Raw genomic sequence first — 24,502 nt, 5'->3', positions numbered from 1 at the left:
AGATAATCTAAACGTAAGGGTATACATTAAGACAAAGAGGGAAAGAACGAAAAAAAAGAAGATAAAGAAACAAAATAAATTTTAAAACATAAGTGTCAGAAAAGACAGAAAGAAAAATACTCCGCCGCGCACACTGGATAGAGCAGGGACAAGGAAGAGTTTACTAAAATCCTATCACAAAATATCCGGTTATCGGTTAATATTCAATAATATTCAAAACGCGCTATTTAATATACAGACAAAAAAGTATTTATTATAATCATTTGAAAATCATATCTCGGCAATAAGACTTGTCTCAGTTTTCCTTTTTTCATAAATGATTATATGTTGAAAGATTACTAAAGAGGAATTAAGAGTGAAGTAAAAAAGCTAGGGGATGTTAAGTAAAGTGAAGTGATAAGGAACTGACAGAAAACTAACTTTATAAACTTGTGATACATATCTGGCCAGTTTAGCTGTACAGGAGGACAGGCACGATTATAAAGGCTATTCTTAAGTCAAAACTACATAAAAATAAACATATCTAACTTATTATAACAAATTCTGAAAGAGTAAAGAAGAAAGATACAGTTAAAATTATTAATTATTCTTCACGTAGAGAATAATGTAAAGATTTGAACAAATATAAAACTAGGTCGATCTTAAAGTTAGTTATCCTTGAACCAGGACTTGGTATTTTCTGGAACTTTGAAACTATATAACATAAATGCAACGAACAAATATCTACTGTTTGTATAAAGGATTTTCTAACTAATTTAATTCTAATAAAGTCTTCTGCCGTTCTTCCTTTTTAAAGGCGAAGCTTTTCTATAATTAGGGTCGGTCTGTCGGTACGTCCGTCCGTCCGTCCGAGATAGATAGCTTTTATTCGTTAATTTAAGCATGTTAGAATTATCCTATCGATTTCAAACTTTGCATGATGATTTCAGTAGTAGTTAGGTACGATTTAGAAAGCGTAGCAACTCTATAATCATTACCAGAATGTCCGTACGTCTATTTGAAACATGTTGATTTTTCTACTTTTTCAACAACAAATTTTTATGTGATCTAATTATCCGTTTGATCTGATTTTTTGTATATTGATTCCTGGGACAACAAAGAACAATATTATAAGCGAAGCAACTCTATAATAAAGCCCTAAAAATATAATTATGTCCATAAACATTATCCTTTATCAAGCAGTTTTTCAACAGATTTACTTACAATTTTGCTTCGACTCTTATACTTTTATATTCTGATTATTCAGTTTAGACAATATACAAGTGTTAATGTCCGTTTGTCCTACCGTTTCAGTGCTTCGCTTTTATGGATGTTGTCATCCTTGTTTCTATGCAATTTGTCAGAAATTTACTTTATTTAAAGTCTAAATTATTTATATAACATTTTTTTCTTTAACATAACTACTCAGTACTCCTTTTTGCACATTATCATGCATTTTCATATTTAATTAGTTTATTTTTCGCAGGATCCTCTATTACGCCGTATTGAAGGAGCTCATTTGATCCCACCAGGCTCCATTGTTCCGGCTGGTCAAGTTAAATCTAAGAGAATACACCACAGGCAAATGTTATAGTATCATACACCATCAATTATTAGAACATTTGGTTTTAAATTACCAATGGTTCATGTTTATATAAATGAAAAGTAGGTTAGCTATTATAAGTTTATCCAAGTCGAAAAAAAGGATAATATCATATTACAAAAGAACTCTTAAAGAAAAATTTCAACTAAATAAAATTATTTTCAATTTACTAGAATAAAAATATAACAAAATAAATTTTTTTTAAATTTCCTTTAATTCAAAATTTGCATCCTTAAAATATCAGGCAAAATTTTGTCAAAATTTTTATTTCATCATATTTAACCGATTTTATTATGATTGAAAATTATTTTGATAGACTGTAAGGTTTAACTAAACTTTGTTTTCTTTTTGTTTTTGAAATAAATAAAATAATAAATTTGCCAGGTTGAGAGACTGGGCCAGAAATTTCCAGTTTCAAGCAAAGAAGATAGATGTCTTTTCCAGGTTAAATATTTCACACATTTCTTATCTAAGGGAAAGGACATGTAAACATTTTCTTGGTAAAATTTTACAAATATTTTCCAAAAATAGTGACTTGTATACATATGTTTGGTCAACTGCAATTAGAATTAAATTTTTATAAGTTAGACATTGATAATTGCTGTTCAAATTTGAAATTAGAAAAGGTTCAGTATCTTACACTCTTCTGATGATCTAATTAATTTAATTTGTGTTTCAGAGTTTTGTTTCCTTCCAGTTTTGCCCTGTTCAACTGTATGTACTGGGGATATTATCTTACAAGACAACATGAGAGGCATTAAATATAATTTAGTACTTGTTTTTATCCTAAATTATTTATCATTGGTAGTGTGGTAAAGATGCAATATTTAGTCAGAAACTAAAAAGAACACTATTTTAGAAAAAGTGCTTTGACTTTGATTTTTCTTTTAACTTTTCAACTTATTTAAATCAGTGGACTTTTTATTTTATGAATGAAATCCGGTGCTTTAAACATTTATCCTTTTTTATATTAAAATTAATATAAAACAAAATATTAATTTACCTTATTCTAAAGGTACTATTTTTCTTTTTATATTCATTTAATCTCCTAATTTTAATGATAATGATCATTTAAAAACTAATTTTCATTTTAATTTGATGATGAATAAATAATTGAATAAGTTTTCTAAATACTAAATATAAAGTTAGAATGCACCATAAATCAAATATAAATATGCAACATAAGTCTAAATTAAATAGAAATAGAAAATCAAATTCTTAACTTTGCTCTCTATAGAGTGTCTAATTATTGATTAAATAATATAATAGACATCAATTGTTAAATTATTAGGTATTTTAATGTTTTATTTGTAAAATATAAAAATATTAGGAATTTGAAAAAAACTAGGTTTACTTTTACCTAATCCAAATTAGAGGAATAAAATACTTATTAAGCATATTTTTTCAACCCTTATATTAAATTATTGATAATTTTCTCTTCATTTATGAAAGGAATTATTGTGAATTAATTAAGAATTCTCTTGTCTAATAGTAATAATTATTAAAGTTTTAATTAAATAAGTATATTGATATTTTGCTCATAATCCATCTAACAATGCAAATTTTTTTCAGAATACATCTTCAGAGTTTTTTGTTTTGAATCTTGCCTAAAGTTTGAATAATATTTGTTAAAGATAAAATAGTAATTTGTTGTAATTAAAATTGATACATACAGCAATGTTTATTCCTATTACTAAAATTCGATGTTTCTGTACTTAATTGTTAATTATTAGAAAAATAAAGAATTTATCTATATCTAAACGTTTTGGATATTATAACTGAAACCAAGGACGTCCAAGCTTTTAATTTGAGAGGGAGAGGGGGGGGGGGTAAAAACTAAAAATTTTGGAGGGCAAATTCATTTTTTTTTCTGGGGGGAAGGATAGTCACCCCTTTACCCCGTTATAAGATGAATGTATGTCTATCTTTATAAAATATATCTTGGTCATTTTTATTGGATTTTAAATCTTTTAGCTTCAGTATCAGAAAATAATTTTCAGACGTTCTATTGCCTTAATGTATGCAAATAACAGTAGTCTTTTTTTTATTTCAAAAAGGTAACAATTTCATTAAAAATACCTCTTGTTTACTTAAAAAAAAACAAAATACTCCGATTTCTACAACAAGGTTAACATGTTATAATAACAATAGTGTATATTAGATCTTTTCATGAAAATACACTTTTTCGAATTTTAGTCTTCTGCTAACCTAAAAAGTTACTTCAGGAGCCTAGAAATACATGTACAAAATTTCAGCTCTCTATCTCTACTGGCGACCTAGCGCCAGGCATGTAAAATATCAACAGATAACGGTAGCACGGCGGTTTTAACAATATCTCAGCAATGTGCAGGTTTTAAGCTCTTCTGCATATTTCAATTTAAACACATAAGGGCAAAGATATATTATCCCAAAAATCTTTTGTCAAAGTCTACTCTACACCTAGCGCCAGTCAGTTTTCTAAAATCATGCATTTTATACCTGTGAAAATAGAAATCACCAGCGCTAGGTGTAGAGTAGACTTTGACAAAAGATTTTTGGGATATTATATCTTTGGCCTTATGTGTTTAAATTGAAATATGCAGAACACCTGAATTCATCTTCCAAGCCATTCTCTAGGCATTTAAATTTTTTTTATGAAATAACGGGATTTCAAAACTGCCCTTTGAAAAGACCTAAAAAATATCTTTTTTTACTGCTTATAGTTACAACTTATTAAGATATTATGCTCAGTTAAAAAAAATCGGCGCCTCCAGCACCAAAACCGGCAAAAACTGGCAGTTAAACTTCTGTGCCCCTACTTGCCCCCCTCTTCGGTAAACAGTAGTTATCTCAAGAAGTAAAAGAGATATCAACACAGAGAAAGAAAGCTTTTTAAATAAAACTGAACTAAGTAATTATTACACATTTAATTTTGGGACTTTCCTTCTAGGGGCTTGTTTGGCAAAAGACCCCCAAAAACTAAAAATGTGAGTTCTGGACTTATTTTTAAAGATATCAACCTAATTTTTTTGAGAAAACTTTTTTCACATAACCAAACTCGGCAACCTATACAGATTTCATTTTGGGACTTTCCTTCCAGGTGCTAGTGGAGCAAAAGACCCCCAAAACACAAAAAATATGAGTTCTAAGCTTATTTTTAAAGATATCAACCTAATTTTTTAAAAGAAAATTTTTAAAATAAAACTGAACTCAGTAATGATTACACATTTTATTTTGGTACTTTCTTTTGAGGGGCTTGTGGAGCAAAAGACCCCCCAAAACACAAAAAATATGAGTTCTGAGCTGATATTTAAAGATATCAAACTGATTTTTTTAAAGAAAACTTTTTTAACATAACCAAACTCAGCAGGGGCGTCCAAGCTTTTTTTTTGGGGGGGGGGTAAAATTTTCTTGGGGGGGGGGTAATTACCCCTCCTGAAACCTGTTGGCCGGGGCAAATTTTGTTTACCTTCCCAAAATTTACCCCCAAATTTTTAAAGAAAATTTTTAAAATAAAACTGAACTCAGTAATGATTACACATTTCATTTTGGTACTTTCCTTTGAGGGGCTTGTGGAGCAAAAGACCCCCCAAAACACAAAAAATATGAGTTCTGAGCTGATATTTAAAGATATTAAACTGATTTTTTTAAAGAAAACTTTTTTAACATAACCAAACTCAGCAGGGGCGTCCAAGCTTTTTTTTTGGGGGGGAGGGGTTAAATTTGCTAAATTTGCTGATAAGTTATTTTTGTAAGTCTTTACACGAAGGACAGTATTCTTTTTTGTTCAGATGAAAAAGGCATCAGGTTTCATAAAAACTAATCTTGTTTATTATTAAGAATGCATTTTATATTCTATTTCTAAAACATTATTTGAGATTTTACTTTTTATAAATTTGAAAATAGAGTTCTATTTTACAAAGAATTTCTTTCTAGTTTGAGTTAATTTTATTCTCCTTGATTTACATATAAAAAGAAAGGAATGTTAGTTTCAACAGGAGATTAAGAACAGATAAAAGAGAGAGAACAGAGAGTAAAGGATGAAAATGAGAGTGAGAATATTCAAAAACAAATATTTTGAAAAAGAATTTTTCAGCAAAGAAATCAAACTAAGGAAAAAAGTAAAATCTTAAAGTATATGGCTCTTTTGGTAGTTTGTTGTTTTATTGTTATGATTATAGTGTTAGTTAAAGTAGTTTTAGTGATAGTTTTATAGTGATAGTTGCTTTTAAAATATTTTATCAATTTGGAATAGATTAGATAAAATTTTAAAATAAATCTGACCAATAAGTAAAAAAATACAAGTTTGTAAGAAAAAAGAGGGTAGAATCATACCAAGTAATCATGCATTGAAAATGCATTCAATCAAGAATGGGGATGCCAAAAAAGTGCCGACTTTTGAGATAGAAAATAAGCGAGAAAAAAGTTTTTTTCTCGTTTTATGCAGTGGAAAGTTTTACAAAAGGGGTCATAAATATAGGGGTAGATCAGGTGATTTCGGTAATAAACAAGTATCGAGTTTTACAAATATAAAAAAAACGTCTTATGAAAGCTGAAAGTACCTTTTATAAACCATCATAAACTATATTTTTTGCAAGTAAATCTATGTAAAGTTTTAATCTACATACAATATAAACAACCTGTTACAAATGACTGTACGTACAATAATATTGTGTGTGTGTCTAGATCTGATGCCCAGAGAGCGGCCAAGCAGAAAGAGTTGAAAGAAAAAGCTTTAGAATTTTCTGGTTTTAATGCTGAGAGGATTGAAGAAAATACAAATGCCTCAATGGTAGGATTTTCAAAAAAGGTAAAGCTACTCTAACTCTACGGTTTGTCTGTCCATCTTTCATTATTTCCAAAACTTTCCCTTTACTTAAGCATGTAATGAACGATTAGTTTTTAAAAAATATTATTAATTTACGCTTCTCTTAAATGTTTAGTTCTTGTTAATTTAAGTCTTTTTTTAGTACGACATGCAATTTAACAAAAGTGTGTAAGAACAAGCTTTGTAAAATTCGTTTTTTAATTTTTTTTTAGTTTTAACTCAAAAACATGAAATAAATTTCAAATAAATTTAAAAATCAAATCTTACTTTTTTCCTCTCTTTTAAAACAGTATTGTAAAACCTATTCTTTAAAAATATTGTTTTTAACTTTAAGATTTTGAAATGGTTATTGAAAAGAATATTAATTTATATTGTCCTTGTGATTTATAAGTTGGGATTTAGTAGAAATGGAAATAATAAAATGTCAGAAATCAAGTATAAAACATTATATCTATCTATATAAACCGATAATTCAACAATTAACAGCTGTTCATAATATAGGTCAAATTCAGGTTTTATGCTATTTGGCAGGAGGTAACGTAATCACCCCTCCCCTCAATTACCAGGATCTGAGACAAAAAATAAATAATTGGTGGCTTTTACATTCCACCCACCTTATGTGGAGATGCTCCTAGTGCATAGGAGCGAAGCTTCGAAATCAGTAGAAACCATTTTTTTTTGTTCCCAATCACCTTTCTTTCTTTGACTAGAATACATGTCCCTGTATATGTTATACTATAAATCCATTAAGCCTCGTAATTCAATTTGAACCAAATTTTTGGTTTCTGGTGTGTAGAGGAAGGTTTCTAAAGGTTTATAGAATGGTTGAGAATGGTTCGTGGTTGTTTACTAAATGCATTCCACCTCATTAAATGTTCCCACAATATAGACTCAAAAATAAATGGGAAAAAATGCGCAAATATGTAAATTAGATAAGAAAATTTCTTTGAATATAAAAATTAAGAACTGAACAAATTTGTGGAAGAAACAAACTAAAACAACAATTCCGTCACTAAACATAATAATCCCTGATGGCCAGTTAAATGAATTAAGCACAAATATCTGCCAATTTATATAAATGTTTACTAAAGGATTCTTTGGTACTCCATAAACACAAAATCAAAGAATATATTTAGAATTTATATGAGGTCTGAAAATCATATAAATGTTATGCTGTTTAGCAATAAATAAAGAAGCTTATAATCCTTCAAAGGATTTCAGATTCCAATTATTTAATGTAAAAAAATTTAAAGAATATGATTCAAGTAAAACAGAAGATAATCTAAACGTAAGGGTATACATTAAGACAAAGAGGGAAAGAACGAAAAAAAAGAAGATAAAGAAACAAAATAAATTTTAAAACATAAGTGTCAGAAAAGACAGAAAGAAAAATACTCCGCCGCGCACACTGGATAGAGCAGGGACAAGGAAGAGTTTACTAAAATCCTATCACAAAATATCCGGTTATCGGTTAATATTCAATAATATTCAAAACGCGCTATTTAATATACAGACAAAAAAGTATTTATTATAATCATTTGAAAATCATATCTCGGCAATAAGACTTGTCTCAGTTTTCCTTTTTTCATAAATGATTATATGTTGAAAGATTACTAAAGAGGAATTAAGAGTGAAGTAAAAAAGCTAGGGGATGTTAAGTAAAGTGAAGTGATAAGGAACTGACAGAAAACTAACTTTATAAACTTGTGATACATATCTGGCCAGTTTAGCTGTACAGGAGGACAGGCACGATTATAAAGGCTATTCTTAAGTCAAAACTACATAAAAATAAACATATCTAACTTATTATAACAAATTCTGAAAGAGTAAAGAAGAAAGATACAGTTAAAATTATTAATTATTCTTCACGTAGAGAATAATGTAAAGATTTGAACAAATATAAAACTAGGTCGATCTTAAAGTTAGTTATCCTTGAACCAGGACTTGGTATTTTCTGGAACTTTGAAACTATATAACATAAATGCAACGAACAAATATCTACTGTTTGTATAAAGGATTTTCTAACTAATTTAATTCTAATAAAGTCTTCTGCCGTTCTTCCTTTTTAAAGGCGAAGCTTTTCTATAATTAGGGTCGGTCTGTCGGTACGTCCGTCCGTCCGTCCGAGATAGATAGCTTTTATTCGTTAATTTAAGCATGTTAGAATTATCCTATCGATTTCAAACTTTGCATGATGATTTCAGTAGTAGTTAGGTACGATTTAGAAAGCGTAGCAACTCTATAATCATTACCAGAATGTCCGTACGTCTATTTGAAACATGTTGATTTTTCTACTTTTTCAACAACAAATTTTTATGTGATCTAATTATCCGTTTGATCTGATTTTTTGTATATTGATTCCTGGGACAACAAAGAACAATATTATAAGCGAAGCAACTCTATAATAAAGCCCTAAAAATATAATTATGTCCATAAACATTATCCTTTATCAAGCAGTTTTTCAACAGATTTACTTACAATTTTGCTTCGACTCTTATACTTTTATATTCTGATTATTCAGTTTAGACAATATACAAGTGTTAATGTCCGTTTGTCCTACCGTTTCAGTGCTTCGCTTTTATGGATGTTGTCATCCTTGTTTCTATGCAATTTGTCAGAAATTTACTTTATTTAAAGTCTAAATTATTTATATAACATTTTTTTCTTTAACATAACTACTCAGTACTCCTTTTTGCACATTATCATGCATTTTCATATTTAATTAGTTTATTTTTCGCAGGATCCTCTATTACGCCGTATTGAAGGAGCTCATTTGATCCCACCAGGCTCCATTGTTCCGGCTGGTCAAGTTAAATCTAAGAGAATACACCACAGGCAAATGTTATAGTATCATACACCATCAATTATTAGAACATTTGGTTTTAAATTACCAATGGTTCATGTTTATATAAATGAAAAGTAGGTTAGCTATTATAAGTTTATCCAAGTCGAAAAAAAGGATAATATCATATTACAAAAGAACTCTTAAAGAAAAATTTCAACTAAATAAAATTATTTTCAATTTACTAGAATAAAAATATAACAAAATAAATTTTTTTTAAATTTCCTTTAATTCAAAATTTGCATCCTTAAAATATCAGGCAAAATTTTGTCAAAATTTTTATTTCATCATATTTAACCGATTTTATTATGATTGAAAATTATTTTGATAGACTGTAAGGTTTAACTAAACTTTGTTTTCTTTTTGTTTTTGAAATAAATAAAATAATAAATTTGCCAGGTTGAGAGACTGGGCCAGAAATTTCCAGTTTCAAGCAAAGAAGATAGATGTCTTTTCCAGGTTAAATATTTCACACATTTCTTATCTAAGGGAAAGGACATGTAAACATTTTCTTGGTAAAATTTTACAAATATTTTCCAAAAATAGTGACTTGTATACATATGTTTGGTCAACTGCAATTAGAATTAAATTTTTATAAGTTAGACATTGATAATTGCTGTTCAAATTTGAAATTAGAAAAGGTTCAGTATCTTACACTCTTCTGATGATCTAATTAATTTAATTTGTGTTTCAGAGTTTTGTTTCCTTCCAGTTTTGCCCTGTTCAACTGTATGTACTGGGGATATTATCTTACAAGACAACATGAGAGGCATTAAATATAATTTAGTACTTGTTTTTATCCTAAATTATTTATCATTGGTAGTGTGGTAAAGATGCAATATTTAGTCAGAAACTAAAAAGAACACTATTTTAGAAAAAGTGCTTTGACTTTGATTTTTCTTTTAACTTTTCAACTTATTTAAATCAGTGGACTTTTTATTTTATGAATGAAATCCGGTGCTTTAAACATTTATCCTTTTTTATATTAAAATTAATATAAAACAAAATATTAATTTACCTTATTCTAAAGGTACTATTTTTCTTTTTATATTCATTTAATCTCCTAATTTTAATGATAATGATCATTTAAAAACTAATTTTCATTTTAATTTGATGATGAATAAATAATTGAATAAGTTTTCTAAATACTAAATATAAAGTTAGAATGCACCATAAATCAAATATAAATATGCAACATAAGTCTAAATTAAATAGAAATAGAAAATCAAATTCTTAACTTTGCTCTCTATAGAGTGTCTAATTATTGATTAAATAATATAATAGACATCAATTGTTAAATTATTAGGTATTTTAATGTTTTATTTGTAAAATATAAAAATATTAGGAATTTGAAAAAAACTAGGTTTACTTTTACCTAATCCAAATTAGAGGAATAAAATACTTATTAAGCATATTTTTTCAACCCTTATATTAAATTATTGATAATTTTCTCTTCATTTATGAAAGGAATTATTGTGAATTAATTAAGAATTCTCTTGTCTAATAGTAATAATTATTAAAGTTTTAATTAAATAAGTATATTGATATTTTGCTCATAATCCATCTAACAATGCAAATTTTTTTCAGAATACATCTTCAGAGTTTTTTGTTTTGAATCTTGCCTAAAGTTTGAATAATATTTGTTAAAGATAAAATAGTAATTTGTTGTAATTAAAATTGATACATACAGCAATGTTTATTCCTATTACTAAAATTCGATGTTTCTGTACTTAATTGTTAATTATTAGAAAAATAAAGAATTTATCTATATCTAAACGTTTTGGATATTATAACTGAAACCAAGGACGTCCAAGCTTTTAATTTGAGAGGGAGAGGGGGGGGGGGTAAAAACTAAAAATTTTGGAGGGCAAATTCATTTTTTTTTCTGGGGGGAAGGATAGTCACCCCTTTACCCCGTTATAAGATGAATGTATGTCTATCTTTATAAAATATATCTTGGTCATTTTTATTGGATTTTAAATCTTTTAGCTTCAGTATCAGAAAATAATTTTCAGACGTTCTATTGCCTTAATGTATGCAAATAACAGTAGTCTTTTTTTTATTTCAAAAAGGTAACAATTTCATTAAAAATACCTCTTGTTTACTTAAAAAAAAACAAAATACTCCGATTTCTACAACAAGGTTAACATGTTATAATAACAATAGTGTATATTAGATCTTTTCATGAAAATACACTTTTTCGAATTTTAGTCTTCTGCTAACCTAAAAAGTTACTTCAGGAGCCTAGAAATACATGTACAAAATTTCAGCTCTCTATCTCTACTGGCGACCTAGCGCCAGGCATGTAAAATATCAACAGATAACGGTAGCACGGCGGTTTTAACAATATCTCAGCAATGTGCAGGTTTTAAGCTCTTCTGCATATTTCAATTTAAACACATAAGGGCAAAGATATATTATCCCAAAAATCTTTTGTCAAAGTCTACTCTACACCTAGCGCCAGTCAGTTTTCTAAAATCATGCATTTTATACCTGTGAAAATAGAAATCACCAGCGCTAGGTGTAGAGTAGACTTTGACAAAAGATTTTTGGGATATTATATCTTTGGCCTTATGTGTTTAAATTGAAATATGCAGAACACCTGAATTCATCTTCCAAGCCATTCTCTAGGCATTTAAATTTTTTTTATGAAATAACGGGATTTCAAAACTGCCCTTTGAAAAGACCTAAAAAATATCTTTTTTTACTGCTTATAGTTACAACTTATTAAGATATTATGCTCAGTTAAAAAAAATCGGCGCCTCCAGCACCAAAACCGGCAAAAACTGGCAGTTAAACTTCTGTGCCCCTACTTGCCCCCCTCTTCGGTAAACAGTAGTTATCTCAAGAAGTAAAAGAGATATCAACACAGAGAAAGAAAGCTTTTTAAATAAAACTGAACTAAGTAATTATTACACATTTAATTTTGGGACTTTCCTTCTAGGGGCTTGTTTGGCAAAAGACCCCCAAAAACTAAAAATGTGAGTTCTGGACTTATTTTTAAAGATATCAACCTAATTTTTTTGAGAAAACTTTTTTCACATAACCAAACTCGGCAACCTATACAGATTTCATTTTGGGACTTTCCTTCCAGGTGCTAGTGGAGCAAAAGACCCCCAAAACACAAAAAATATGAGTTCTAAGCTTATTTTTAAAGATATCAACCTAATTTTTTAAAAGAAAATTTTTAAAATAAAACTGAACTCAGTAATGATTACACATTTTATTTTGGTACTTTCTTTTGAGGGGCTTGTGGAGCAAAAGACCCCCCAAAACACAAAAAATATGAGTTCTGAGCTGATATTTAAAGATATCAAACTGATTTTTTTAAAGAAAACTTTTTTAACATAACCAAACTCAGCAGGGGCGTCCAAGCTTTTTTTTTGGGGGGGGGGTAAAATTTTCTTGGGGGGGGGGTAATTACCCCTCCTGAAACCTGTTGGCCGGGGCAAATTTTGTTTACCTTCCCAAAATTTACCCCCAAATTTTTAAAGAAAATTTTTAAAATAAAACTGAACTCAGTAATGATTACACATTTCATTTTGGTACTTTCCTTTGAGGGGCTTGTGGAGCAAAAGACCCCCCAAAACACAAAAAATATGAGTTCTGAGCTGATATTTAAAGATATTAAACTGATTTTTTTAAAGAAAACTTTTTTAACATAACCAAACTCAGCAGGGGCGTCCAAGCTTTTTTTTTGGGGGGGAGGGGTTAAATTTGCTTGGGGGGGGGGGGGCAATTACCCCTCCTGAAACCTGTTGGCCTGGGCAAATTTTGTTTACCTTCCCAAAATTTACCCGTAAATTTTTAAAGAAAATTTTTAAAATAAAACTGAACTCAGTAATGATTACACATTTCATTTTGGTACTTTCCTTTGAGGGGCTTGTGGAGCAAAAGACCCCCCAAAACACAAAAAATATGAGTTCTGAGCTGATATTTAAAGATATCAAACTGATTTTTTTAAAGAAAACTTTTTTAACATAACCAAACTCAGCAGGGGCGTCCAAGCTTTTTTTTTGGGGGGGGGTAAAATTTGCTCTAAGGGGGGGGTAATTACCCCCCCTGAAATCTGTTGGTAAACAAAATTTGCCCCCAGGGTAAAATTTTTTTTTTGGGGGGGGGTAATTTAAATTTCATTAAATATTTGGTATTTTTTTTGTTAGATATTTTTTATTTTGTGGGGGTATTCAAAATTGTTTTCCCCTCCTAAATGGTTGATATCTTTAAAAATAAGTCCAGAACTCATATTTTTAGTTTTTGGGGGTCTTTTGCCAAACAAGCCTCTAGAAGGAAAGTCCCAAAATGAAATCTGTAAATGTTACTGAGTTTGGTTATGTTAACAAAGTTTTCAAAAAAAAATCAGGTTGATATCTTTAAAAATAAGCTCAGAACTCATATTTTTAGTTTTGGGGGTCTTTTGCCCAACTAGCCCCTAGAAGGAAAGTCCTAAAATGAAATCTGTTAACATTACTGAGTTTCATAGACGTCCAAGAGGGGGGGTAAAGTGGGGATTACCCCCCCCCCCAAACGAATTTGGGGGTGCCCCCCCCCCAAAAAAAAAGCTTGGACGCCCCTGCTGAGTTTGGTTATGTTAAAAAAGTTTCCTTTAAAAATCAGGTTGATATCTTTAAATATCAGCTCAGAACTCATATTTTTTGTGTTTTGGGGGGTCTTTTGCTCCACAAGCCCCTCAAAGGAAAGTACCAAAATGAAATGTGTAATCATTACTGAGTTCAGTTTTATTTTAAAAATTTTCTTTAAAAATTTGGGGGTAAATTTTGGGAAGGTAAACAAAATTTGCCCCGGCCAACAGGTTTCAGGAGGGGTAATTACCCCCCCCCAAGAAAATTTTACCCCCCCCCCCAAAAAAAAAAGCTTGGACGCCCCTGCTGAGTTTGGTTATGTTAAAAAAGTTTTCTTTAAAAAAATCAGTTTGATATCTTTAAATATCAGCTCAGAACTCATATTTTTTGTGTTTTGGGGGGTCTTTTGCTCCACAAGCCCCTCAAAAGAAAGTACCAAAATAAAATGTGTAATCATTACTGAGTTCAGTTTTATTTTAAAAATTTTCTTTTAAAAAATTAGGTTGATATCTTTAAAAATAAGCTTAGAACTCATATTTTTTGTGTTTTGGGGGTCTTTTGCTCCACTAGCACCTGGAAGGAAAGTCCCAAAATGAAATCTGTATAGGTTGCCGAGTTTGGTTATGTGAAAAAAGTTTTCTCAAAAAAATTAGGTTGATATCTTTAAAAATAAGTCCAGAACTCACATTTTTAGTTTTTGGGGGTCTTTTGCCAAACAAGCCCCTAGAAGGAAAGTCCCAAAATTAAATGTGTAATAATTACTTAGTTCAGTTTTATTTAAAAAGCTTTCTTTCTCTGTGTTGATATCTCTTTTACTTCTTGAGATAACTACTGTTTACCGAAGAGGGGGGCAAGTAGGGGCACAGAAGTTTAACTGCCAGTTTTTGCCGGTTTTGGTGCTGGAGGCGCCGATTTTTTTTAACTGAGCATAATATCTTAATAAGTTGTAACTATAAGCAGTAAAAAAAGTGACAAAAAAAGATATTTTTTAGGTCTTTTCAAAGGGCAGTTTTGAAATCCCGTTATTTCATAAAAAAAATTTAAATGCCTAGAGAATGGCTTGGAAGATGAATTCAGGTGTTCTGCATATTTCAATTTAAACACATAAGGCCAAAGATATAATATCCCAAAAATCTTTTGTCAAAGTCTACTCTACACCTAGCGCTGGCGATTTCTATTTTCACAGGTATAAAATGCATGATTTTAGAAAACTGACTGGCGCTAGGTGTAGAGTAGACTTTGACAAAAGATTTTTGGGATAATATATCTTTGCCCTTATGTGTTTAAATTGAAATATGCAGAAGGGCTTAAAACCTGCACATTGCTGAGATATTGTTAAAACCGCCGTGCTACCGTTATCTGTTGATATTTTACATGCCTGGCGCTAGGTCACCAGTAGAGACAGAGAGCTGAAATTTTGTACATGTATTTCTAGGCTTCTAAAGTAACTTTTTAGGTTAGCAGAAGACTGAAATTCGAAAAAGAGTATTTTCATGAAAAGATCTAGTGTATATATGTAAACATACAAAAAGAACAAATGTTTAACTTCACTATGAGACAATCCTGTCCTTAAGCTTTGAGAATAAAAGCAGTAAAAACTTAAATACTTTTAATAAAAAGTTACCCACTTAACTTAAAAAGCATATTGACAATCTTATGCCATGTTCAGTAAATAAAAGAAAAAACAAGAATGACAACATCCATAAAAGTGAAGCTCTGAAACGGTAGGACAAACGAACATTAACACTTGTAGAGTGTCAGAACTTGATGATTAGAATATATATGTATATTGTATAAAGTCGAAAAAAAATTGAGTAAATTTGTTAAAAAACTGCTTAAAAACCAGATAATAATTAACATACTTACATGCTTTTAACATTGTACTTTGTTGTCCTAGGAATCAGTATTCCAAAAATCAGGCCAATCGGATTATTATATCACATAAAAATTTGTTGTTAAAATAGTTAAAAATCAACATGTTTAAAATGGATGTACGGACATTCTGGAAAGGATTATAAAGTTGCTACGCTTTCTAAATCGTAACAATAACCATGCAAAATTGAATTCGATACGACAATTTAAAAATACCAAAATTAACAATAAAAGCTATCCATTCCAATGTTGAAGCATTCCCTCATCTACTTTCAGAAAATGTGTAGTAGAATGCATTTTGCTAAAGCAAGACAAAGGTCGGAAATACCTTAATTTAAAGAGTAATTGTACTTTTAAAAAGATAAATACAAACATACTGAATACGGGAACCTAAAGTAAAATAAAAATGATGACACTCTGTATCGAGACTCTTAATTATCTTGATAAAATGCTAATAAGAATTAACTTTCCCTAGTAATACAAATGATTTTGGGTTTTAAAACTTTCACAAGACACACTTGATTGCATGTTGTTTTACTTTTACTTTTTATTTTTTGTTCTATTTTATCATATAAAAATGTTAAATATAAAAACCTGATGTTATATAAGAAATAGGAATATAAAATGAACCTATTTATCAATTCATACTTTTATGTTTTCCATTTTTCAAATCAATGATTTGTATGAATGTTTTAAAATATATGGAAATTTGTAAGCCATAATTTCCGCCTTAATATCAAATGCGCAAATCGGTATTAATAGAAAAATAACAACAAAACATTTGCTTCAGCCCAAACATTTTAAAACAAGAACCAACTTCAAGTAAGGCCATAGACATTTTTTCTTAAATAAACACCTAATTCTCATGTTGTTAAATTACTTTTTGTTTTATCCGCTAGGCTGGTATTGGTGCAGAAGTGATTGCAAGCTATAATGATATATTTGTTGCTTATGTAACATTTGAAATTCTTCGTTAAAAAATAAAAAGGACAAATATATACATATAGGTTAGGATATATAAGTTTTCCGGAATTTTAATGTTATGGGGAGATATGAAATCTGCATCAAATTTTAAGGATTTTTAATAAAATTCGTTTTTTGTATAATTCTTTATCTAAAAGCGGAAATGCATTTTAAGTTAATTAATTTTGACCAATAATATTGGTGGATTTTAAACTACCTGCGCTCTAATTGGTTGAATGATGTACGCCATCCAATAAGAGCGCAGATTTTTTAAATCCACCAATCACAGATGCCAAAATTAATTAACTTAAATTGAATTTCCGCTTTTAAATAAAGAATTATAGAAAAAACGAATTTTATAAAAAAAATCCTCAAAATTTGATGCAGATTTCAAATCTCCCCCTAACTTTAAAATTCCGGAAAACTTATATATCTTAATATAGGTAAAGCATTTAGAGAAGCCAGAAGATCTAAGAATGAATTAAATCTAAAAAAAATGCGCGGCTTAGTAGAAAATATATTTCGCTTTATTCAAGCCTTCTCAATTCTATAGAATAATAACCATATTTACAAAAATTCTGAAGAAAACAACAAGCTTCAAGCTTCTAGTTAAAATTAATATAAGTTTAACAAACAAGAAACAGGTTAAAAATATTAAATACTTTGAAAGGAATTTTTTAAAAACAAAATAAAATCTATTTACTTTGTAATATGGTGTACCTAATTGTTTGAGAGTTTCTGTAGAACTGAATTATTTGTAGCGTTAAAGGAAGGGGGGGGGGGAGTTAGCAGATAAAACTTGGCGGTCAAACTTTTCAACAATGGTAAGAATTTATGCAACAACAAGGAAGAAAATATTCTAAATTTTTGTTAGGTTAGCTTTTTTGAAAAAATATTGCAATTTGCAAGTCAAACGTAATAGTTAAATTTACTTTCATTAACAAAAATTTTTGGATCTACTGCAGTTCACGGTAAAATATTGCTGGTAAGCAATATTTCCAAAAATCTATGAATTTTAAAGGCTGCTAGCTGCCAAACGGCTGAACGTACAGATCATGCCCGCACACTGTTTTAAGCAGCATAAGAAGGCCTACAAATAATCTGGAATAGCCATAAATCAATAATGCATAATTATCTCGCAGTGCAGAAATGCGCGAAAAAGACCTATTTTACGCGTTTTTTCTTCAGTAAAGCTTTCCCTGTGCATCATTGGATCTTGGCTATTCCAGATTATTTGTAGGCCTTATTATGCCGCTTAAAATGATGTGCGGGTATGATCTGTACGTTCAGCCGTTTGGCAGCTAGCAGCCTTTAAAATTCATAGATTTTTGGAAATATTGCTTACCAGCAATATTTTACCGTGAACTGCAGTAGATCCAAATTTTTCTGTTCAACCCCAAGTGTTTTGTTTCAAATTTATTGATGAAGAAGGATTCTCGACATTTTCTGTACATGGCTGACTCCTACCTGCAATTTTCTACAACAGATACTTTCATGTTGGCAACATTGTGTTCAGGAAGATTAAAATGTTCCCCAACTGCAGTTTTATTTAAGTTTTCATTTTGAAATTTGACACAATCTAAATGTTGTTTGAATTTTTCTTTAAGCTGTTTCCCCGTTTCTCCTACATACTGCGTGTATGTAGAGCAGCTGACTGATGTAGAAGTAGATACCTTAAAATTATTTGCTGAGCTGTAGACAACTTTGGCTTCACATTAGGACAGGAAGGACAGTTAGGTAGGTTACATCTTTTCATACCTTTAACCCTTACCTTTTACCCTCTATTTTTTCAATGTCATTTTTTTGTAGGTAAGATAGAGAGTTGTGACTTCATGACTTTTTAAGTTTAGTAATTATACGTCGGCAAGAGTTGATTTTATTAGGATATCTGGTCTGTGTCGGTCGTGGTGTCCGGTCAAAGTCGGTTGGGTAGCACCAAAATTTAAAAAATAAATCGAAATAAATCTTAATTTCTACATTATGACTTTGTATATAAGGTGAATGAAAAAAGTGGTGTTATGACCGTTTGACCGCACCCTGACAAACTTTATGACCGATTTTTGTCCAGCTTTTACTGCAGACATATATCATGAATATCGTGGCTTCTATTACAGCTAGAGACCTATACATTTTTTTGGTAAATCCTTGAGCAATAATTAACAGATAAAAATATTAATTGGCGCCGCCAACCGCCGTTTTACCGCCGTAACCGCTGAAAATGGTGGTTTCCGTTATTTGCCGTTTTTTGGCGATGATCAGAACAAGTAATTTTTTTGTTATGAAAAATAAAAGTTCGTCCTAAAATTTGGTCATCCTAGCTGCAATATTGGCCGCTCTACAGCTGTTTTAAAATTTAGCGGCTGGCCGCTAAAAAGCGGCTAAGGAACGGCCTGATCGCTATGGCTAGAAAAAGTAATTTTCTCTAAAAATACACATGAACCACCAGAAAATTTTTTTACGTATTTATCTATAACAGAAGCCGAGATAGAGGGGGGGTCAATATGACCCCCCCCCCAATCTATTAAGGTGGGAATAGGGGCCCGATCTGTAAGGGTTAACACTTCTTTTTTCACGTTCAGGTAGCTTTGATTTTACCAATATTTCCCTGAGAGAGCTGTGTCTAGGCAACTGAAGGTGGTTCTGGAAAAATCTTTTTCAGTCTCTCATCCTTTACCATTATTTTCCATCTTTGTTTTAGGATAGTGCTGATTGAAGGTAGAGCTGGATAGAAAGTAATAAGTATTCTCTTGGTTGATAATTTAACTTTCTTTTCCAGGGCCTTATTTCATTCAATATTTAGAGCCTTGACAATAGCACCATTAATTTTCTGTAGGTTGTAGTTTCTAGAAAGAAGCAGTTGTTTAAGTTCATCTAGTCGTTGGATTAATGTGTTTTTTTTTGAGAGAATATTCTTACTAGTCTGTAACATAAGTTGAAGGGAATATTTTTGGTAATGTGTGCAGGATGTGCTGATGTTGGCAACAGGTACTGACAACGGTCTGTAGGTTTTTTTATAGATATCTGTGACAAAGGTTTCATGTTCAACTCCAGCAGGATAGGTACAGGGGAAAGGACAGGTGAACGAACTTGTAAATTAAATTGTGGGGTGGAGTGTATTGACCATGTCTAAAAACATTTGTAGATTCTCCACACTGCCTCTCCAGATCATAAACAGGTCGTCCAAGAATCTTTTGAGCAAAATTAGTGGATTTCTGCCAGCTGCCACTTGCCTTGCTAGATTTTTTATCTTGACATCTATACTATCATACTATGCATCATTATTGTTGCACATTTTGGTGCACAAGCCATGCCCATGGCTGTGCCACAAGCTTGCAGGAACAGGGATTTGTCAAATTCAAATATATTACACGTGAGGACTAGCTGCAGAAGTTGAAAAGAGTGTTGGTACAGCTTTGTCTGGTCTGTTTTCTAGAGCAGATTTCATACAAGATATTCCATCCTCATTGCGAATATTTGTATACAATGCAGAGACTTCCATGGTCAGCAGAATGTCTGTGTCTTCAATGTTTCCAGAGTCATTGAAATCTTTCAGTGTTCTGAGGAAATCTGGAGTATCTTCAATAAAGGCAGGAATTTGATGAATGACTTTTTTTGCAAGAAAGTCCACGAATCTTGATATTTTTTCAGTAATTGATCCATTACCAGAAACAATAGGGCGCCCTGGGGGAATAGTGCCAGGTTCATGTTCCTTATGCACTTTAAAAATCTGGTAGAACCTGCCTGGGCCTTTGTCACTAGGATTCATGGCATTAAATTCGGATTTTGTTATCCATTTGTTGTTTCATCTTTTAATACAGAAGAAATTTGGTGTTTCATTGTATCCAGATCCTTTTCAGATGATGGTTTATAGTAATGTAGCGGTGTTCCAGTTGGTTGCTGTTGAGAAGGAAGGAGGTGTTGATTGCAGCTACTTACATAATCACCATAGTTAACCACAACTATACCACTGCCTTTGTCCACAGGCTTAACTATGATCTGGCGTTCTTTCTGCAGCTTGACTAGGTTCTGGAGGGCCTCAAACTTGTCCTCTAGTAGATTTCTAATTTTTGGATTGGGGTGTTTTTTTGTTCCACAGAGTTCTGTTTTGTAAATTAGACTCTACAGTATTAAGGAAAGTTTGTAATGGTTAAGCTACATTACCACGATTTTGAAAATTTGTTTTCTCCTGTTTAACTACTGATGAATCAAATAAACTGTATCTATCTAATGGCTAAATCTATTGCAGATTAAGTTCAACATTTTTATCACAATATGACTTGACCCGATTGTACTGATTATGTTTGTGACAGTTGAGTAACCCAACTACTACAACCAGAGGGAAATTGCGTGAATGTATATTGACAGATAAATTCGATTTACTATATGGGGACTAGAATTCAAACTGTCATAACCTTCACTCTGTGCGTTACCAATGAGCTATGCCGACTCTCAAGTGTGTGTGACATAGTCCCTTAGTGTTTGAACCTAAGTAACCATGGAGTTGTTCAAAACATTTTTGTATAGCCGATAGTGCCAGCTTGAGCTCTACTTGACAAGCTGTCTCATGAGGATCTCCTCTTTATCACTAGTATGACAGCTGTCCCAAATTAAGTCACAGTAATGAATCATGCTCTCAATTTTACAAGTATTGTATTGTAAAAAGTATTTTTACATTATTTTTTTTTAATAATTGTTGAAAATTTTAAATTCAACAAAATGTCAAAATTGTGTGAAATGTTTCAAGTAAAATGATACTATCATTGCTTCAAATTTATTGGGAAATTCTTCAATTTTATAAAATCACGTAAAGGCCAGACATAACATAAACACATTGTTTAAATTTTATATCATGAAATATAGCTTTATGTTAAATCTTTACTTCAAGAAAAATATATTTATGTTCAAACAAATTGTTTAAAGGAAGCCTACAAGAATTACACCGATTTAACTGCTTAACACTGCCACAAGTAGACCCAATAAACCACATTGAAAACTTCAGATTCAATACCAGAAAATTATAGGCATTTCATTACAGGTATATGAAAATTTTGAAAGTCTTCCATTGCTCATGATAGAAATTTCAATATTAATTTACATAGCCTAGAAACAAAATTATTTCATAAGCCTACTTTCAGCAGAATGTTGCCAATAAATAATTACATTTTCACAATTAAAACACAACTTTTCATAGTCAAATCTCAGTTTAACTTTTTGTTTGTAAGCGTAAAATCATAGCGGAAAAAATGAAACTAATACAAGTATCTTCAGATGTTCATCATGATTGGTTGTTGAGTGGATTCAGCCTTCTGATTAACTGGAAATACTAAAAGCTGGAATTCTCACACTACAGTACTTTAAGTACAAAACAAAGTTAAACTAATTTTTTATGAATGATTCACAGTTGCTTTTGATAAGTTATTTTAGGTTAGGTAAATATTAATGATTGCTCCGCATAGTTAGAGTCCCCCGCATGGGCTAAAAATAGGAGAATAGCTAATGTGAAAATACGGCGAAGCCCACTTCGTTTTCTTTCAATGATCACTACTTTTTAGCCATTGTTTAAAAATTGGTTTTTTTTACACAACTTTAAAGATTATGAAAATTCTAAATTTAGAAAAAAATTCCTTCGTATGGATTTCCACTTCTCCTTAGTATAAAGAGAATGCAGATTTTTAAAATTTTCTATACACATGCAATCAAGAAACAAGTTTAAGAAAAGCAGATGGTGCCAACTTAGAATCCTAGATGCCAATATATACATGCTATGTGTCCATCCATTATAAGATCTACAAACTTTGACTATTTGATTTGACAAATGACACTTTAATCTAACATGTCAGAACACAAAAACTCGGCTCAAACTTTACAAATTCTCCCTTGAGAAGCATTTGTAAGTTAGAATTGGATTTGGTTTCTTTTGTTTGGATGCTTGTTGTCTTTTATTTGGCGTGTGTTTGTGTGTGTCCTACATCAGTTAGGAGTTTAAAACATATTTTATGAAAGTAGAAATATTAATTTGTCTACTTTGTTCGATAAAAAAAAATAATGTATGATCCCATTTTCCTAATTTTTCATAATGATATCATCTTGGCCCATATAAAATGTAACATTTAAACTGATTTTGATATGGAAGTCAATTTTGATTACGTCTCTATTGTAATAGAAATAGTGCATTTCAAAACTGTAATCATAAATTATATTTCTGCTTTTATAAAAATGGGTTTTACCCTCCTAACTGTACAAAATACATAAGTAAAGATCAATAAAATTATTTTTAAAAGAAACATTAAAGAAATAGAAACAGTGGACATTAGGATATATATATTGGAAGGAATTAAAATGTTAGGGGGAGATTTGAAAACTGCATCAAATTTTAAGGATTTTTTTTATAAAATTTTTTTTTTGTATAATTCTTTATCTAAAAGCGGAAATACAATTTATGTTAATTAATTTTGACATCTGTGATTGATGGATTGAAAACTATCTGCGCTCTGATCAGAGAAGCTTAAGTGTCGTATATCATTCACCCAATTAGAGCGCAGGTAGTTTCTAATCCACCTATCCTATTGGTCAAAATTAATTAACTAAATTGTATTTCCGCTTTTAGATAAAGAATTATACAAAAAAAAAACATTTTATAAAAAATCCTTAAAATTTGATGCAGATTTCAAATCTCCCCCTAACATTAAAATTCCTTCCAACTTATATATCCTAGTGGACATATTTATTTATCATATCTATTTGATGTTTACTATTGCTAGTATCAAATTTCAATTGGATTTAATAAATATCAAATGCCGCCTATTGTTTATGTATAGAAAATAAAATGTTGAAGTTTAAATCTGTAAAAATCCGATTATAATAAATAAACATTAAACAAGGATGACATCATCCAAAAGAAGTTTATTGATTATAATCAATTTGTTGTTACATCAACGCAATTAAAAGACAGATGAACAAAGTAGTGTTCAATTTTCAGCTGAATCTTCTAAGCAAAAGTCAGCTATCTTTCTTTTATTACAGCCTTTCAAAATATTCTCCAAGGAAGTTTGATAACCTTCAGAGCATTAACAGTTAGACCGACTGACCATTAAATTAGACAGTTTACAGAGTTTATGGTGAGGGGGGGGGTTTCACCTATTTATTCCCCACTCCCTTGGAACTCTCAGATGGAGTTGATGCTTAGTGGTCAGCTACAACTTTCTAAAAAAAAATCCAGCTTTGATGATAGCTTAGTAAATCACATTTTCTCTAAAGAATTTAAATGTTTCTTAGAGAATAACTGACATGTCATACCGACTACCTAAATGAGTTGCAAACTGGTTGCGCTAAAGCACAGAAAATCCTTACACAAAAGTTCAGCTATTTAGTTTAAAATAGGAATTTACTCTAGCATTACGGTCTGCCGAACCAACTGAAAAAGTGAGTTACTGAGTAGCGAATAAGGGTTCATCGTGACTCTGGCCTCTTAGTTTAAGTGTTAATACAAAGCAACGAATATGTAAATGCAGATGTAAATTTATCATTTCTAGCGTCATTTTGAGAGTAATATTGATTATAAAATAAATTCGATTTTTAATAAGAAAATCACAAATTAACGGTTAAATTATAAAAAAATCATTAATGCAAAATAGTTTTCTTCAAGACAATTTTAAAGTATAATAATAATTTTGATATATTGTAAGTAAACTTAGCCCTAGGTTTCAGACAGAATTTATCTTCTGGCTCTAGATATAATTCACTCTTAAAATAATACTTCAAGTTTTTTGGCTAGGAAAATTCTAAAATATTTTAGTTCTTCTTCGGTCAGTCCGTGTCAGTGAGACTATAATATTAATTTTTATATGTGCAGA

General features: G+C 30.5%; 2 protein-coding genes across 8 annotated transcripts in view; both read left to right on the top strand.

Moving 5' to 3' along the window:
• Positions 1-3,338, top strand: part of LOC145313632 (glutamate-gated chloride channel-like) — a 46,718-nt gene extending 43,380 nt beyond the window's left edge. For all 6 annotated transcript variants that reach the window (XM_080153125.1, XM_080153122.1, XM_080153124.1 and 3 more), the window contains exons 15-17: positions 1,466-1,560; positions 1,967-2,026; positions 2,262-3,338. In XM_080153125.1, coding sequence (XP_080009251.1) covers positions 1,466-1,560; positions 1,967-2,026; positions 2,262-2,343 — 237 coding nt within the window. In that variant the 3' untranslated portion in view covers positions 2,344-3,338. The remainder of the gene's footprint in view (positions 1-1,465; positions 1,561-1,966; positions 2,027-2,261) is intronic.
• A 2,026-nt stretch (positions 3,339-5,364) lies between these two features.
• On the top strand, positions 5,365-11,002 carry LOC145313633 (glycine receptor subunit beta-type 4-like). Of its 2 annotated transcripts, none has more exons than XM_080153128.1 (4): positions 5,365-6,371; positions 9,130-9,224; positions 9,631-9,690; positions 9,926-11,002. In XM_080153128.1, exons 1-4 carry the CDS (start codon positions 6,351-6,353, stop codon positions 10,005-10,007), a joined length of 258 nt encoding a protein of 85 aa, XP_080009254.1. In that variant the 5' UTR covers positions 5,365-6,350; the 3' UTR covers positions 10,008-11,002. The 2 variants fall into 2 exon arrangements, with proteins under 2 accessions (XP_080009254.1, XP_080009255.1); XM_080153129.1 differs by having other exon boundaries at positions 5,367-6,353.
• The last annotated feature ends 13,500 nt before the right edge of the window (positions 11,003-24,502 follow it).

This window comes from Acartia tonsa, chromosome 3 (genome assembly GCF_053477335.1).
Source record: "Acartia tonsa isolate MP-2025a chromosome 3, ASM5347733v1, whole genome shotgun sequence".
NCBI classification, from domain to species: Eukaryota; Metazoa; Arthropoda; class Copepoda; order Calanoida; family Acartiidae; genus Acartia; species Acartia tonsa.
The sequence above is the reverse complement of the archived record's forward strand: the minus strand, read 5'-3'. Positions and strand labels throughout refer to the sequence as shown.